The sequence below is a fragment of the Phaseolus vulgaris genome, chromosome 2 (genome assembly GCF_000499845.2).
Source record: "Phaseolus vulgaris cultivar G19833 chromosome 2, P. vulgaris v2.0, whole genome shotgun sequence".
NCBI lineage: Eukaryota > Viridiplantae > Streptophyta > Magnoliopsida > Fabales > Fabaceae > Phaseolus > Phaseolus vulgaris.
Window position 1 is genome coordinate 45341940 of NC_023758.2, and position 19361 is coordinate 45361300.

Below are 19361 nucleotides of genomic sequence, written 5' to 3' on the forward strand. Positions count from 1 at the left end.
TAGGTACATAAAACTGCTTCAAATGCCATGGTAAAGAACATTGTTCAATTAGTCTCCAATTCATTCCTCCGTACTGGACAGAAATTTGAATATGAATGAAGTGCTACGTGAAACTATACAAACAATTAACAGAATCATCCTAACATCCTAAGTTAGAAGCTTCCTATAAATGATAAAAAATGCATAGCAAAAACACATTGGCTCCCAGCGCCAAGTAGATACAACACTCAATACCACAGAAAAAGCAATAGCAAGGCCATCATTATCGTTATAGTCTGCCACTTGTAGACTTCCTTTCAAGTATCCGTATCTTGTCAAGCAGCTCTTGGATAGTATTTGATGCGTCCTACAGGACCAAAAAACAGTTAATGTAATTGCAACTTGCTTTGGATTAAAATAAAAGAAAAAGAGCATAACACCCTTTCTTTCATTTTTATATATATTCAGGGAAGAGAGGGAGGGGGACTAGCAGAGCATTAGGTAAGAATAAAACCTGAAGCTTCTTTCTTAGATTTTTCTCTTCCAGATCACGTCTATCCCTCTCTTCAGAGAATACATCAATGAGAGTTTCTTGATCGTTGTTCAACTCTTCAATCTTTTTTTCTGCCTCATTTAGCTGACGGAGAAATGAAATAAGATATTTGCAACTGAGTTCAAACAAGGACAAAAGTAGTTTTACGGGTTGTACAAATTCATCAAGTATCATATTTTATGTCCTCAAATTTGGATCAATCAATTGAATCCACGACTTTTCTTTTTTATTTCGTTTCAGCATGACATGTGCAAATGAGATATTTCCAACAGAAAAAAGGTTAACACAAATAATCCTTGATATAAAGTAAAAATCCTAAACAAATAATAGAAACTAGCAAACCAATCTACATCATTAAATTACACCAAATATTAAGCTGTAAAGTAGATCATGGTCCAAACCTGAGTTTCGAGAGATTTACACTTGTCTTTCTCACACTGCAAAGCTTGAGACACTTTCAAAATTTCCTCTTCCTTCCGCTGTGAACTATAACAAAAACAAGGATAAGGCCCAATGAATTAAGTTCACTAAAGAAAGCAATATATGATGTGAATGTTCTAAAATTACAATATACCTTTCCTTCAACTCACGGTTCTCTTTTTTCAATTGCTCGAGTGTCAGTAAACCATTGTCAGATAGTGGTTGCTCGCCATCATTCACATCTTTTCCCTGCACTCAAACATCAACTCTTCTTTAAGAGACATTTTCAGACAAAAGAACTTTTAGTTAAAAAGCATTTTAGACTCCTAGTCATCTTCACCATAACTCCGTTACAGATAAACTTTTTCTCGATTAAATTTTACAAAAAACTCATTTTGGAACATCGATAGTAAACAAATAACTAAATTCGGCAGATTGAATTATATGCCATGATTATTGTTTAATGAATTCTTGCAACACAATAATAAAATTTCAACTTATTGGCAATTTGGCACCATAATAACCTGGCTAATTGGCACCAGTTAGAGGCATGTCATACAATATTTTTAATCTACTAAAAATTATTAAACACCGTGGCTTTTACTAGACAGTTGGCATGGTACCTATGACCTCCGATACTCCCTCAAAAATAAGACAAGCTTTGTTTGCTTTGGACATTTACATATTCTAAATTTTTCTATCTTTCTTCATTCTTCATTCCTAGCTACTGATAAAAGGTTGTACAGCCCATTCAGTGTAAAAGCAATAAATTTTTAATTCCATCCTTTCTAAGCCTTAGATGTTAACAATTCAAGTTCTAATGCCCGGATATATACTAGCTGAAAAAAGGAGAATGAAAACAAAGAGAAATAAAGGCGATGATATGCACTACCTTTAGCTTGGAAGCGGATGCCCGTGTGTAGTGTGAGGTTTTTCTATTTGATGTAGTGTCTCCATTCTCAAATGACTTCTCAGCAGCAGTAGATGTCTTCTTAATTGTTCTCTTAGGCAAGACTTCATCACTGACATCATTGTCAGAGGATGATTGTTCAGATGAACTTTGTATTATATATTTAGGAGGAGAGACAGGAGATTGGCCGTTAATAAATCCACTATCTTTTTCTGTTTGTATTTGCATACGTTTCTGATTCGATTGTGAATGCAATTTGTCTGATGTCAATGGTGTCACCATGCTGTCCATGGTAGAATGTTTCCTTTTTGATTGTGATGGTTCTGGAACATATTCAGGAGATGTGTCTACAAAACAAGATCCATTTGTAGAATACCATATGGTCATCCACAATATAATTTCAATCACTGAGCAAGCAGCATAGTATGAAACAACAACAGCAAGGCCTCTAATCATACCTTTATCACCAGAATCTCTGATTTGTATTTTATTTCGATTGGAAGCATAACCAATTTTATGGCAGTTAGTGCTCCTAAATAAAATAGAAAATAACAAATAATTAAAATATAAATAATTCTTATTATTCACTTCACAAGCCATTATCATGAATAGTCCAATGAAGAATAAACAATTACCAGTATTTTTTCTGCATTTGTATCAATTTAGACTCCAGTCTTGATAAAACTAATGTACGCTCAAAGCCTTGTTTATCATGAGCAGGTTCAACAAAATTGGCTTCCAAGACACCTGCAAATAGAAAAGAACCTTATGTTAAATGAATACACTAGACTTGATAAAGGGACCTCAGAACTCAATGAGCATAGAAAGGGCTCCACCAATGACCCCACGTCCTCCACTTCCAGCTGGATTCCAGATCCTCCAGAAAGGCTGACAATCAAGAAAACAATCTGTAAGAATTGAGACAATGCTTTTGGATCCTAAAAACAAATAGAAAACTCCACCAAGTGGCAAAGTCCATATTTATTGTTTTATCATGGAACCATTTATGACTGTTAGAAAGGATATCTAAAGTTCTTCACTTGATATGCAAGTTCCACAGACAATAACTTCATTTAATTTAATTCAAAACAAACAAGACTGTTTTCAGAATAATACCCAACAGACGCATCAAATTATTAAACCTAACGGCCTGGGGATAAATTGCAAACTTTCTGCTTTCTTCAAGACTATAATATTTCTTGGCTACTATTGCTATTATAGCTTAGTGTTGGCTATTCTCATTACTGGCTACTAAATTAGCAGGCAGTTATAAATGGCTCCTTTTAGCTTGCGCAGCTTCTGAAGCTATGCATAGCACATGTAACCGAACACGTTTTGTATGTTAATATCAGAATCAACAACACATTCTAATTTCTCTGAAATTCTCTAATAATTTCTAAGAATTAAATAAGGAAAACAAAAGGGTGACATTAGGCAAATAAATAATAGCAATTATAAAGGTTCTACTGATTGTGTTTTTAACTAGCACGCAAAAAACAGAAAGTATACTTCAAATGACCAACTTAAAAATCTTGCAGATTGAAATCAACAAACCCAGGTTAACAACTGAAAGATATTCTTCATTATCTCAAAATCACTATGCCCATGGAAACTTTAAAAGGGAGAAAGAGGGATGAGCATCACATATGACATTCGGATGCTTATATCACTTGTTAATCATAACAAACCCTACCTTAATGAGTCGATTCTTATGATAAACATTAAAACCCGAAACATCAACATGGTGAACTGCATCCTTGACAAATCCAATAGTAACAACAGCAACCATCTGTCACAAGATCTAGATGAAATCACATTTCTGCAGAAGTTGGGAATATCAAACACAAAGACAATCATTACATATGAGTCCTTTGGAAGAAGCCCATCAACTCCAGCTTGAGGCCTGTAGGTCACCTCCTGAGACATCATCATATCATTCACAATGTTGTGATGTAAAATATCTTCCCCGCGAAGAATAATTCGGAAGCCAGAAGGAAGTCTCAGATATAAAATTGAAGCATAACTCTGGATACGAAACAACATAAAAAGTATGATGATAAATACAAATCATAAATCAGATGCATGTCTATACTAAATATAGAACAGAACTAAGGTCTTCAGAGGCTAATAGATGGCAGAAAAAAGGAGGGGATGTGGAAATAGGAGGGAACAGCAAAAGTGATTTCGTTTGTATACATGAAATACGCAGGAAAGAAATAAAAAGCAGTGGTCCCACTCAAATTCATTTCCATGCAAAAATTGTGAGAAATGGAGCAGAAATGCACAGCAGTTTACATTTTGTTCCTTATTAACCTAGCTCATATTCGGTTACTGCAACTTATAATCAATTTTGTATGAAGGCATAAACAGAGGCCAAATGCAATATAATTGGCTGAGCAAGTGGCCTTACAGAATATAAATGAACAATTTTTATATGAAAAAGTTTATTATCTGGCAATCTTTTATTTTATTTCTTATTTCTCTCTTTCCTTTTACTCCTAAACCAGACACTTTATTTCCACTTTATTTCTCAATTATTCTCATTCACTATTTCTGTCTTCCTTATTTCCATCAACACTATTTCTCACTAATTTCTTTCCTTCTATTCTACCAAATACACCCTAAATTACCTATAAATATTACACACAGTGGAACAGGAATACCATGCAGAAAGCAGCTAAATATTCTTTCTTTCTACACAAATATTAGTAGTAATAATAATCATCTTGATTTACCCTTAGTGAATGCCGATAGGTCAAAAAATGTCGAGAATTGGGAAACTCTTTAGCCATCTGTATGTTTTTCTCATCTCGATTAACACCTCTTATTTGGATATCCTGACACAAAACCATAAACGTATCAAAATTTGTATGAAATTTGCTATAGAAAGAATTTTTCTTGAGGGAGGATGATGATTTTCAGTTATCAAGCATACATGTGGATCAGCATCGAAATCAAGTTCCAGTTGACCTTGGTCATCCTCCCAGAGATTGTATATAATTACTCGTGTACCATGATCTTTCACCAAGTTGAACTAAAAATTAAGACAATAACAGCTTATCAACAATACAGATATATAACCATACTCATGGAATTAGAATATTAGCCCCAAGAAGAGCACATGCTACGTAAGAAAAGAAAAATATCAGATTAATTACTCTCTTCAAACAATAAGGGAGTACCTGACGAAGAAGATCAGCCTCATCAGAAAATGGTGACCACTGTACCATTGTTTCAACATTTTTGTTCCAATCATCCAGAGAAGTTCGTATTATCTTATCCCATTTCTGTCCTCTTCTTTCATAGTCCAACTTTAGTTGCAGTAATCAACAGTTAGATGCATAATTAAGAGAACATATTCAAATAATCAAATTAAATAATCCATCCAGTCCACAACACCCCGACCCTATCCCATGCCTTGCAATCCATGAATTATGTTTTCAAAACCCCAACTCATCCCTAAATGTCTAATTTCAGTCCACAAACATACTGACGCATCCCATGCTTTGCAATTGCAATCCATGAATAATGTTTTCAAAACCCAGTAGTCCTCACAGCAGAAAATTCAGATAACTATTGCAAGATTGAGCCAATAATGATAGAGGTTTAAGATGCAATGTTTATTGAGACTATGGGAACGCAGCCATGTTCAAGCAGTCAAATTACACTCTATCAGAGAATTCCAATATATAGTATAAACTCCTATTATATAACACCACGAAAGAGGCTTTTGTGGCTCATACAAGAATATGTTGAACAAAAATCAATATAAATATTTTAGTTTCACTCCTAATAATAATATATACTCAGAAAAACTAAAATCAACAAGGAAAAGAAATTACCATGGGTACTACAATGTCTTCCTTTCCCGTACTCCTCAAAAATGTATAAGACAGCAAACCTATGCTTTGACTAGAGCTAATAAAAAATTCAAATCATCCAATTAGATATATAAGCATGTCATGAAAAACAATAAAGTTATATGAACAATAATTATAATAGTTTTATTATTATCATTTAGTTGATTCTATTATATGTTATGTATGTCTTGCATAAACAAAAAAAAGTTGTTGGACTTAAAATGAGGCACAACAATCCAAAATTACGAGAGGAGGAAAAAAAACTAAAATCCTAATATGACCTGATCCACAATATATGAAATGGACAATAGAAAGGAAATGAGAGAGTAGTTGAGGTCGCAGAGGCTGTCCAGGACAAAACAAAGGATAACATCGCTGCACAACAGAGCTGAGAAAACACCAACAAGGATATTTTCATGCAATAGGAGAGCACAATGTCAACACCCAAAACAGAGAGAAGCTTACAAGAGAGAACCAGTGAACCATGAAATTGTCACCTAGATGCATAGTACATAAACTGTGACCCAGAAACAAACAAATGAAGTGTATTTTTTTCTAGTGCCAAATTGAGCTCACTACATTCCACGGCTATTAGTAAATTAGGTAAAAGGTAATAATACACCAAATGAACTCGTTCCTGCGGGTATTGTATGAGCCTGTCCCAATTTGGACAAGAATCTCCGCATTGACTGGATACGGGGTATAGATATAGGTATAAGTATGGGTAATACCCGATTTTTAAATTGGTATGGGGACGGGAATGGGTATGTACATATTCACCTTGTCCTCGCCCCCATCCCCGTCTCAATACTCATCCTTATCCTTATACTTATCCTTGTTTTAAATTACTAAAACACTTTCAAATTATTAGGTAAACTAAAAAAATTATATTAATTTTTCTTTTCTATAACTATTTGACATTTATCTAATTGTTATTTGATACTCTCATTTGATATTTATACAATTATAATTTCTTTTTTTATATTTGATATAAGAGAAAAGAAAAGGTTATTATCCTTTTGACATTAAATACTTGATAATATCATATTTCCTTTGTTGTCATATTTACTTCTATAAGAAAATTGTTTAATTAATATTTGGAACAGTGAGGGGGCGGATACAGGAGCGGGTACGAGTCCCGTTCCCAAAGATAAAAAATCCATACTCGTTGAATATGGAGATGAGAATGAATTTTTACTTTGGAAATGGGGATGGAATAGTCAAACCCACACTCGCCCCATTGCCATCCCTATGCATAAGAAAACAAGCATTATAAATCCAACAAATACTAAATCATAACTAGATTGCCTCACAGTAAGTTCCCCCTATATGCAGAAGATGTTTCAAACTAGGAAAGAAATTTGAGTGAAGCAAGAAGAGAGTCAAACAAACCTTGTCCCATCTTTCTCTGGATAACGGGAGAATACAATTACATCAGCCCCTAGCCTCATGGTACTTGTTTTAAAGCCATTTCCATCTATCACATGAACACAAAAGATAAGTAAGCATACATTTTTTACTAGAATATTCTGTAAGACTTATATTCTACCCTAGAGTAAAGGTTTACATTGTCCAATTGTGTTTGCCAATTTGCTTTTCACAGAATACCCCAGTGACATGCATTGACGCATTTTATCAGGATCCATCCCACCACCATTATCTGGAATAAAATTCAAGATCAAACATTTAGATTTTTGACATCAAAAAGAAAACAAGAATGGTAAAAAGAAGAGAAAGCATATAGCACTTCTATTGTGATTCTATTAATAGGACAAAATAAAATTTCTAAACCTTTTTCACGTATTCTTCTCATGTCAAATAATAAATTTTACTTTTCAGTGGAGATGGGAAAATGGGTTTATGTTATCTCTTGACAGTTTAACACATTTGGTAGCATCAAATTAACTTATTTTCATTTTCTCTTGTATTTACAGTAACCCATCAGAACTTTTTTTTTTTTGTGAACTTCTTGATATCAATGCACTAAGGACCAATTTGGAGTGGTTTTTGGTTGAAAGTTTGAAAATTTAAAAGAACTACAATATTTTAATTTTTAAATATTTTTAATTTCAAATTTTGAAATAAACTCCATTTGAAAACTACCTATCATGTCAAATTAGTTTAAAGGTGTTTTGTGTGTGGTGGTGGTCAAGGTTGTCAAACTCAAGTTAACTCTTTAAACTCTAACAGTTCACTATCCTAGGCAGTGGAAACGACTTAAATCTCTATCCAACTCTTTAAACTCGTGTAAACTTCCTAGCCAAGAAGCGAGTCAACATTTTTAAATCAATGTCTTAAAAAGTGGATTAAAATTTAACTTAATCATACAAAACTTATATATAAGATAAGATTAGCACTCACTTATTTACCTTATTTTTGCTATATTTATAGACAATATGGGATCTCCAACACACCATTTTTACACTAAGGAATTGAACATCTTGAATATGGAACTAAATATTTATTGGTGGTCCAGCAGGTGGCAAAATAGGACTAACAAACTTTACTACGATAGGTTCTTAAACCCTCTTAAAAAGTGGAGTAAAACCTAATTCAACACTACAAACCCCGCTTGTAAAATAAGGTTTGCTACTTCTCTTTATTATGAAGTTGAACTATTGTTGTGCTAAACATATTATGTTATCTATTTGTGTCATAATAAAAATTTTACTATTATTTTTTATATTAGTAAACTCTTACAAGTCTATTAATCGAGCATACAAAATTTCTTGAGTTCAAGTAGACTTCAAGTTTGACAACCATGTTGGTGACAATGGTAGTGGCAAAGATAGCAGGGGTGATGTCAATGTCAATGATGGGAAGGACCAGTATCAAATGTAATGAGTGTGTTGGCTTAAAACCATAAACCAAATTCACAAATATTTTGTTCTTGATTTTGAAAATGAAAATAAAAGTGTTTTGAAACTAGATAATCATTTCATCTCCATTTTAGCCAAATCATTTTGTTTTGAAAATCAAAAACTTGCAACCACCCTAAATGGGCCCTAAAGTATTAATGTTTCTAGTTTTGGACTTTCAAGGTATCGGTGATATATTTTATAGACTAATCAATGGTTATTAATTATGGTTATGGTTACATTTTAAAAGGCTTTTTTTTCTATTTTTTTATTTATTTGGTAGGTCAACCTTTGGGTCACCCTTTTATAACCTTTTTTTTAAGTTATAGTCAATTAAACCCAACCTAAACTTACCTAGGGTTGCTGGAAGTTTTTGAAAATGGGTTGAACTTATTTTGTCGAAATGTAAAAAGGTGCAGTGCTATTTGTTAGCTTGGATATCAACTTAAGGAAATAAACAGACTATTGATGAAATAGTGGTGGGCTTAAATATTTCAGGGAATACGAATGTATTTTCTAAATAACCAATTCAATTCTATCATGCACTTGTTTAAGACAAGTTGGGTAAAGTTATATGCAAGAATTTCTGAACAGAACAGAAATATAAATTAAGACTTGCTTTCTTCACTTCATGGAGGAAAAAAAGCCACATATTCTACGAAATCCTACAGGATATTCTTGCACACTCTACATCCTTCTGTTTTACTACCAAAATCAATCATCATAGCTAAGAATATGCTCCATTTTTTCCTTCCATATATATTTTAAGTAAACATTTTATGAATGAAATACCTTCAATCAGCAACATCCTGGAGCCATCTTTCTTATTTATAAGCATATCTACATTAACATATGTCGCCCCATTACAAACCTGAAGTCAAATTCAAGAAGTAAGGCAGGGCAATAATCACAAGTGGTGCTTTATTAAAAGGATGGGAAGCAACGCATACCTCATCCAATGAATTGTCCAGAAGCTCAGCAAAAGCTACAGAAACGTAAGATAACCAATCTAAGTAATGCTAAATAATAATAAACCTCCAAGGATAAGGGGAAGGAAAACAAAAATCCATTTGATATCACAAATAATTATTAATCAACGGTACAAATTTGCTCATTTCCCACTTTACCTCCAAGAGCCCATTTATGGCTTGTGGCATTAGAGTGTAAAAACTTGGGGTGAACTCTGACATGATCCATACCAACTGCAGATTTTAGAAGAAATATCATGTTACATTGTCAACAACACAGGCTGCCTCAGAGAACCTCAGGTTTGTGACAGCTAGACACACAAAAAAACCCAAAAAAGGGCATAAAAATATCTATAACAATGAATTTATTTATTGCATAACAAAGAAGGTTCAAAAAGGTTTTGTTGAACCTTGATCAATGAACGAATGACTAGCTCGCTAGAATGATCCTTGATCAATCAAGTCCCAACATATTAATCAAGAATAGGATATTAAATACTGAATAGCTATAGATATTGTCAACCTCATAAGCATGTAGAAGTGGATAGCATGATGACCACTATACCAAGATTATGCGTACAAAATAAATATTTGAAATACAAGTGCAAAATGCTCAAAAAATAAAAATAACAAAAAAATAAAGACCAAGTCTAGATACACAATCATCATCAATCTTAGTCATAATTAACAACTCAATAACAACATCAACAAGCATAAAGGACATGAAAAAAGAAAAAAGAAAAAAGTCCATATGCATTATAATTTAAAAAGTACAGACCTATGCAAACTAGGAAGAAACTGGGAACAATCATACGTGTGGAACAGAAGTCAGCTAACACCAGAGATGAGAAGCTAGGACTGACAGAAAAGGAATGGGTTTTGCCCACTAAATGCTTGGGCCCCTGAGAGGTTAGGTAGTCCTGAAACATGTTGAAAGAATACTAGGCTGAGAGGATAGGATGGGATGCTGAGTTTTTTAAACAGATGACACGATACTAACAAGGTAAGGTCGTTCAAAAACATGCTGAATAAATACTAAGCTGTGAGGATAAGATGGGGCTGGCTGCGTTTTCTTGCAGATGAATGGATTCTAACTCTCAAAACCCTCTCGTGCAAAAAAAGAAGATAAAAGTCAACAACAGATGTCATTTATTTTTTACTCTTTATTTGGAAAAAATGTATCAAGTGTAAAGACAAGTTGATGAAGACCTAGAGGCACAAGGACTACTAGTCAAGGAGTACAAGTGGCTGTAACAAGGTCAATAGCTAAAAGAAAAGAAGGGCAGATCATCAAGACCATCAAACTTCTCTTGAAAAAGTAGAGGATAATAATGGAGCTTGTAAACATTAGTATAGTTAGTAGTTACAACTTAGATTAGACAAATTATCATGTCCAGTTTAGTAGAAGTCTTATAGGTGAGGCCCAAGGAGCGAACACAAATCTTGCAAGTGTGAACACAATTGCTTATCAATGCAAGTAGGACTCATTAATGTAAACACCATTAATGTTCATCAATGATGCTCAATAATGAGGTGGGACTCAACTCACTGATAGCATCTGGGGATCCACTTTTTGAACCAAAACTTGCAAAGGAAGCTAGCCCCTTGTGATGGTTGAAGCCTATTTGGTATGGTGTGCTTAGGAAGTTTCCTCGACCCTTTGTTAGAAAACTCTAGTTAGTAGATAGGAATGGTTTAGTTAGTCAAAGCTTCTTCAATAAGTTTTTCTTTCTACACCATTTGTAGACAACTTTTGTTCAATTAAATTTTAGATAGCTTTGTTATTTTTTAGAAAGATTTTCTCTTCTTGTGTTTGAAACTTGCTCTTAGATTCTTATCTTTTTTAATTGCTTAATTCAAATGAGTAATCTTCACTTGCACTTATCATTCTCAATGAAGGTGATGTGTTCTACCTCTCTTATTCTCCTCCATGTTTTGATTTCTTTGAATTCTAGGCTGAATCATGGAGTTCTCCTTATTTCTCCACAGATGTTTTGTTGAGGCTTGAACTGATTGATGTTGTAAGATCCTTCCGAAGATGAGTGGGTTTTTCATCACAAGTTTTACAAAAGACATTATAAAATAATGGACTGTGTTACATAAGCCGTGTGATGGAGTAACTGCAATACCAAGAACTCCAACAGGCAAGGCTAAGGATTTTCCTATAAGGATATTGTTGAGATACTACACTGACTACAGATATGACCAAATTATAATATATAAATAGGTGTAAATCTCACAAGTCGTTTTGTGAGGTTGAGTTAGATTTAAAATTCACTTCATAAGATGATATCAGAGTTCGTCCTAACAAGATTTGTCATGTCACCCACTATAAAACCCTTCTTTGTTCCCAAGCTCGAGATGTTTAGTCCTCCGTGTAAGGAGACTCATTGGAGATCTCGCATCGACTAAATATAAAACCAAATTATAAAATATAAATGGATGCAAGTATCATTTTATAAATCGGTTTTGTAAGATTACATTAGACTTAAAGTTCACTTTATAAGATATACAGTTACCTCAGGATCCATTTTTAGCCCTTACCTATTTAATTTAGTATTGGATACCGGGACATTAGAAAAAAAACAATTGCATTTTTCTGTGGACGGTATAGTTTTGATTATCAAGGGAAGAGGTTAACTCTATACTTGGAACTTTGGACACATACTTTGGAACCAAGAGGTTTTCATAACTAGAGTAAAAGTAGGCAAAAACAATAAGTTAAATAGGAGTCAGTGTTACACCACAGGTTTCTAAATTTATATATTTGGGTTCGACACTACAAATGATGGGGAAATTTAGGAAATGTTATACTACCTCAGCAAACATACAAAAGGCATTCCAAGGATCTTTAATCATTGTTCGTGGTCAGATGCTTTCAGTTTAGAATAAACATAATTAGAAACTAGTGGAGAAACAGGCATTGTGTATCCGCATTGTATATCCTTACATAATTGGTGTGATTTTCTATTCAACAACTGTCAGGAGACGTTGAAATAGACTATCAATGTAATGGTTCGCAACGACAGTTAAAGAATAAAAAATTGAAAATCAAGTAAGAACATTCACTTTTTAAAGACCAAAAATCAAGAAAACAAAACATAAACAAAAATCCAGAACACAAATACTCTCACAACAAGTAACGTTTGTCATCTCATATAAGATAGACAAAAACAAAACGCACCTGTTGAAGAAGCAGAGCCACCGGAAGGAGCACCATCGTAATCCCCGGCCTTCCAGAACTGCTTGCTGCTATTCACTCCCGGTCTCATATACGCATTGGACCCCGATGCCGAATTAGAAGCCCACTCCGGCGCCGGCAAGGCCAGCAGAGGTTCCGGTGGAGACTCCGGCGCCGGAGGGAGAGGACTGAGGAAACCAGCAGGCAAAACCACTCCAGCGTCGCTGGTCTTTCGCTTCTTTGAAGACCTTCCTCCATCCCACAGGGTACTGGCGACTACACTGTCCAAATCAAGATCGTTCTCGGAATCGCTGTCGCTGCCGCTGCTGCTACTGCTAAGTTCGATGACCGGACCAGGAGGAGAAACCAAAACGGCACCGTTTCGCGACTTCCTCTCGGTCACAATTGGAGTCTCCAACACTTCCTCTTTTACGCAAACATCCATAAGGCTTTAACGGACGACGAAAAAATGGGAATTGGATAGATTTAGTTATAAGCAAAATATGAAGTATATAACAAGAAAGAATAATGAATTAAAGATTATCGTGGGAAGTTGAAAATTGAAGAAGAATATGGTGCAGAAAGGGTTGACGAGAATCGATGAGGCAAAAGGTGATTTGTTTCTCTCTCGTATGGAGTCGAGAAGACAAGGAGGGAGGAAATACGGAACTACGCGCTTGATCCCTCGGAATCGAGGAAAATCTGGTGCACCCACTCTCCAGTTTCTTTTTTTAAAATACCTGTTACAAAGTCACACCTCATAAATTTTATTTTATCTTATTTTATTTTAAAATGGATTAAATTAGATCTGTACAAAAATTATTAGTAAAGCCTAAGCCTTCCTTCTACTAGCAATTATGATGAATAAATTATATAAATACAAAAATTTAATGATATATTTAAAATACTTTATAATAAAATATATTATTTTGATAAAGACAAATAAATTAAAGGATTTTAGTAGAGTATTGGATTAGAATTTAAAATTATTTATTTGATGAGATTTGTGTTTTTCTTTGTTATATTTAAAATTATTTTTTATTAATATCGACTAAAGTTTATTTGTAGATGTTGATAAGAGTTATTTTGTTATTTAATTTGTTAAAATTATTTTTTATATTATTATTATTATTATTATTTTCTTAATTTTCACTAGTGCTTTCTTAATCATCAGAAAGTTTTTTTTGTTGATGTCTATCATTGTTATTTTTTCTATCATATGTAAATAATTTTTTTGTGTTTTTTTTAATGTTAAATGAAAAAAAAATCAATCAACATTAATTAAAATTGTTTAACAATGTCAATTTGAGATAATCAACATTAAGTTCAAACATCAATAATGTAAAAATAACAAACATCAGTTTAAATTACTGTCCACTAAACTAAAACCAGTTTCTGCTTCAAATATAAAAATCTTAACAAACTTTGACTAAAAAATAATATCAAGATTAGTGAAAAAAATATAAACAATATTAATATCTTTAAATTATTAATAGTTACTTGTTATTTAAAAAAAAAATTCAGTAATCAAAATTCTTTATCTAAATTAAAAAAAAATACTAAATTATAGTATTTCAGTGTGCAAATATACAATATAACATTCATCATTCTTCCTCCGGAATACCTAAGTGACTAGGGTTTGTGTTGCGGTTTAATAACTACAAATGATGTAGTAATTTGTACATGAAAATTCAAATTTATTTTCTCATTTTATATATATTCATAAATTGCTAATTAAGTAATTGATTAGTATAAATTTTATAATTTCTATGTAGAAAATAATTATTAAGTCTAACATTGACACGGTTTTGAAGATTAAGGAGTTTACTTATAATTTTTTCATATAAAATTAATAAATTATATAATTATAGATATGAAAAATAATTTAGTTAAAAATATTTAATGTAATAAAAACTACATGGTAAGAGGATACATTTTGTTGACATACACAGTACCAAAATCACTAAGTTTGCTTCTGTATTAGTATTTTTTTAAATATTTAAAAATTTGTTGTGTTTTATTTTTTATAAATATTATATTATAAATTTATAATAATTATAATTTATTAAATTAATATGTCAAAATAATTTATAAATATAAATTTAAATATATATTTCCATGTTAAAAAACATTAATTTACATTTTTATTATTTTGTAACAATAAACTCCTCTTACTTAATAAGAGAGAATCAAACAAAAATGAGTGTTTCTATTAATAAACTTTTTATTAACAAAATTATTTATTAAATTATAATAACAATCAAATATATTTATATTATTTAATTATGAAATATAATTTACCTATCAAAAGACTTTCTTAATTCTAATGTCATCCATAATTGTTTGAGTTTTATAAAATTACATTAAGAAAACTAATGTCATATATTTACATATAATTTATAATAAAAGATTTAATAAATAATAAAAATCTTATAAATATTGATATTTTTTTACAAAATTTATTATTATATATGATATTGAATTATGTCATATGTTGTTAGCGAAAATAAAACAATAAAATAGAATATATATTATTAAATTTCAACAATTAAAAAATTTATAAAATATATTTATGATATATATATATATATATATTATTACCGTAATGCTCTTTTTAATATAAAAGTTGGATAAAAAGATAGATAAAATTATAATAAACTTTTTATTTATTTAATATTTGAAATTACTATAATCGCTTATTTATATCCATAATCTATATGTAACTTTTTTTTTATCGATAATAAAAAATCAATAAATGTGAATCACTTTAAGGGTAGTTCAATCCGTATACAAAAAAATTCAAGTCAACTCACCTAACTGGACTTTGAGATCCAACCTAAAAGAACAAACTCCTGGAAAAAACATCAACAAATCATCCTCATACAGACTATAGGGTCAAGACACCAGTCAAAAAAGGAGAAAAGCATAGCATGAGACTTGACAGTGACCCACGATCAAGCCTTTAATTGAACCAAGACAAAAACTTCTGAAACGTCAGTCACGCCCCTATTAAAGATTGCATTGTTCCTGTGCTTCCACAACTCGCTTACCACTGTAATTCAAACCGCTCCCCATACATCGCCGGAAGCATTTATGAGTCTGAATTGAAAAAATTCAGCAAAGGAACATTGTGAGTCACAAACTGCACTCCAATCCATTCAAAGCAGTGACTCCAAACTAGTCAAGCAAATCTACACTCAAAAAACAAATGTCGAACTGTATAAGATACCGCCTCCCCATCCTTCCAAACCCAACTTTCCTCCTTATCCAAGTCAAAACTCAACCCTTGGATTACTTAGAAAATTTGGCACACCGAATAAATTCCTTTTCCAGACAAAATTCCAAACTCATACATCGTTATTCCAAACCCCCAATTCTGCCACCTTATAAGCTTTTGACAGACTCAAGGAATACAACCTCAGGAAAACATTCTTCAAAGCACCACAACCCTGCCAGTTATCCTCCCAGAAAGAGAATTCCTTCCCGGATCCTATCTTTCACTTAAAAGCATCTTCAAAATTCTGGCCCTAACCCTCCAAACCCCAAACCTTCTTCAAATATTTCCACCAAGGGAATCCTTTATATTCTTCCCAACCTCTCACAAACTTCTCCAACCCCCATACTTAGAAACAATAACCTCCTTCCACAAACCGCCCTTATTCGACCCCAATCGCCAAATCCATTTACCGAGTAATGCTAAGTTAAAGGTCCTCAAATCAATGATACCAAGACCACCGACCTCACGTGGCTCACAAACCTTTTTGCAAGAAGCTCAGACGACCTTTATTCCTTCAAACCCCCACCCCCATAAGAAATTTCTTTGAATACTTACTAGCTTGTTTGCCACCGCAATCGACATTTTGAATAAGGAGAGATAGAACAACGATATAGAGGAAAGTACCGACTTAATCAGACAGATCCTCCCGACCATTGACAAGAACTTACCTTTCCACCTACTCAATCTACTCTTTAGTCTATCAACCACTCCTCCCTATAACGCCTTTCTCTTATGACTCCCCCTACCGTCATACCCAAATAAACGAAAGGAGTCACCATCACTTCACAATTGAGGATCGTCGCAAATCGCTGGATTGTTAATTGATCAACCCCCAGGCCACCAAGCCTACTCTTCATAAAGTTCACCTGAAGCCCAAAAGAGAGTTCAAAGCAATTCAAAGCTACCTTTGTATTGAAGACGCTTTTACAATTAGCTTCACAAAAGAATAAAGCATCATCAGCATATTGTAACATATTTACTTTCACCTTATTCCTTTTGATTTCCAAACTGTCGATCAGATTCTTCTCAACAACCATCATGGAGATTCCCGCCAAGCCTTCAGCCACTAACAAGAACAAAAACGGGGTTAACGGATCACCCTGCCGAAGCCCCTTCTTATGAATGAATTCTTTAATCGGACTACCCTTAAGCCACTCAAAACGAATTGTTTACAATGCGACCAAGCTTCGATCCATTCCTTTGACACAAGTATTCTGTCAATCCTGCTCTTCACTAACCTATTTGGTTTATTCCAAGTAAACTTTTTGCCAATCAACGAAATATCAACCAATTCTGATTTTTCAATAAAGGCATTAAAACCCAAAATTTATCTACTAAAGTCGGCCATAGAAATCAAACTCCTCCTTTCCTCCCTACTTCTCATAAAATTAAAGTCCCCGATAACACACCATGCCTTCAATAACTGAGTCGACCTGTAAGCACCAATCTCCTCCCAAACCAACTTCTTCTCCTGTAACAAACCAAAGCAATAAACATTCACAATTGTAACCTGAACCCCCGTCCCTACCTTTCAGAACCCTTCAATGATAGAGAAATTCCTATCATTAAAAAATTTGGACATTTGGAAACAATTCTTTTTCCAAATCGTAATAATCCCACCAGCACTATTACTTGCTCCATTTTCAACCCAATCAACTTCATTAGACCCCACAGAAGACAAACACTTTCCTTGCTAAGCTTTGAGCACTTTGTCTCTTGTATACAGACCATATCCGCTTGCTCCTTACTGATCAAGTTTTTGAGGTAATTTCTTTTAATATTACCTCCTAACCCTCTTATATTCATACTAACTACTTTCATCATCAGAAATAGTGATCTCTCCCTTAACATTCCTCCACTTAGAATTGTCCCAATTTTCCACCGATTGGAGGCTACGGATAACCACGTCTTCCTGTCCAGAGAATGTATAGCTCATTTTCGTACCACTTTTCCAAATTTTAGCTGCCTCGAAAACTTCATTTTTCAACTTGTAAATTTTGTTGCAGTTTTCAATTGCACTGTCCGACCTAAAATTAGAAACTGCTCTCGGACCCGATTGCTGAAAAAGATAATCTACCTGAACCACCCTCACGTCGACCAAGTTACTTTCCTCGTACTGAAAATTCGCTAAAACTGACCCTTCCTCACTTAAACTCGTTACCTTACTAGAGTCTAATCGCAAAGAACGACCATCCCCGTTTGTCACTAGGACACCAGCCAAATCATTAACCTTCGCCAGTCTCTCACTCGAACAAGCACAATCATTTTCCTTCAACATTGGGCTAACAACCCTTCCCTTCCCTTTCGTCATCGACACTTTCCAACTAACATCCACCCCTGCTACCTCCTCTAACGTCTCCAGGACTACCTCTTCCACCAAAGACACCCCAAATTGTGTGTTAAAACCACTCTGCTCCTTTTCCAAGCCTTGCATCAATATTATCCCTAAAAAACCATTTAGCACCACCGCACCTTGGCTCATACGACCAACTCCTCCCACCGGGATGACACGTCCATCGCCGCCCATAGGGCTCACGCAACCGACTCCGCTCACTGAGCACATGGTCCCTGCACCGTCACCCACTAGGCTCACGGTCCCTTGAACTCCCAACGCCAACGCACTAGATTGCTCTACTTCTACGAGAGTTGTTCCAGTCCCCACAAAAACTCTGGTTCTTTGTGCTCTAGAAAAACCAACGTGCCAATCATCTATATCAATTGTATTTTTCCTATTATAAAATTTGGTGAGGCAAGGAGCAAACACCTCATTAATGTCAGGGAACGCCTCATTAATAGGGTTGGTGAGATAAGGAGCAAGAACCTCATTAATGTCAGGGAGCACCTCATTAATGTCAGGGAGCACCTTATTAATAGGGTTGGTAAGGCAATGAGTGTTGCCTCATTAATGCTAGACACCACATTAATAGGGTTGGTAAGGCAATGATCGTGTGACTCATTAAGGCCAGACACCTCATTAATAGGGTTGGTAAGGCGCATCTCATTAATGTCAGGGTCCGCTTGTTCTCCCCCATAGTAAATGCACTACTCATTGCTTACACCTCCATGCACAACATTTACCACGCCTACCTTGTGTTGAACTAAGTGTGTTCAAGCTTTGAAGAATCCAAATTCTTTGAAGGATGATGAAAGGCTGGATGTGCTTGTTGTTGCTGAGTTGTCTTTATATAGGATCTGATTGAATTGTATATATCCATTCTTGATTGAATCCAAAGTATAAGCATTCTCAAACCTTTTAAAAGAAAAGTGTTTTTCAAACTAAGTGAAAAATAACCTGTTGTTTTGTCGAAACAACCGATTGTCTTATACTTAGGTGTTTAGAGTTTAGGGTTTAAAA

The 19361-nt window shown here is 33.9% G+C and overlaps 1 protein-coding gene across 1 annotated transcript; it reads right to left on the reverse strand.

Moving 5' to 3' along the window:
* Window positions 1-13487, reverse strand: LOC137812589 (protein MICRORCHIDIA 7-like). Its single transcript, XM_068614676.1, has 20 exons — window positions 12733-13487; window positions 9708-9782; window positions 9531-9565; window positions 9373-9451; window positions 7290-7382; window positions 7115-7199; window positions 5705-5780; window positions 5045-5173; window positions 4798-4896; window positions 4598-4699; window positions 3723-3887; window positions 3556-3651; window positions 2699-2750; window positions 2498-2609; window positions 2321-2394; window positions 1845-2209; window positions 1107-1201; window positions 934-1018; window positions 494-616; window positions 1-346 (listed from the first exon to the last, which is right to left on the reverse strand). Exons 1-20 carry the CDS (start codon window positions 13172-13174, stop codon window positions 269-271), a joined length of 2460 nt encoding a protein of 819 aa, XP_068470777.1. The 5' UTR covers window positions 13175-13487; the 3' UTR covers window positions 1-268.
* Window positions 13488-19361: the final 5874 nt, after the last annotated feature.

Excerpts from the sequence above, each read along its gene's own strand:
- LOC137812589 (XM_068614676.1), bottom strand. The coding sequence starts at position 13,174 with ATGGATGTTTGCGTAAAAGAGGAAGTGTTGGAGACTCCAATTGTGACC. Across the intron at positions 9,566-9,707 it reads CCATAAATGGGCTCTTGGAG|CTTTTGCTGAGCTTCTGGAC; the intron begins GTAAAGTGGGAA and ends ACGTTTCTGTAG. Across the intron at positions 1,202-1,844 it reads CATCCGCTTCCAAGCTAAAG|GGAAAAGATGTGAATGATGG; the intron begins GTAGTGCATATC and ends GTTTGAGTGCAG.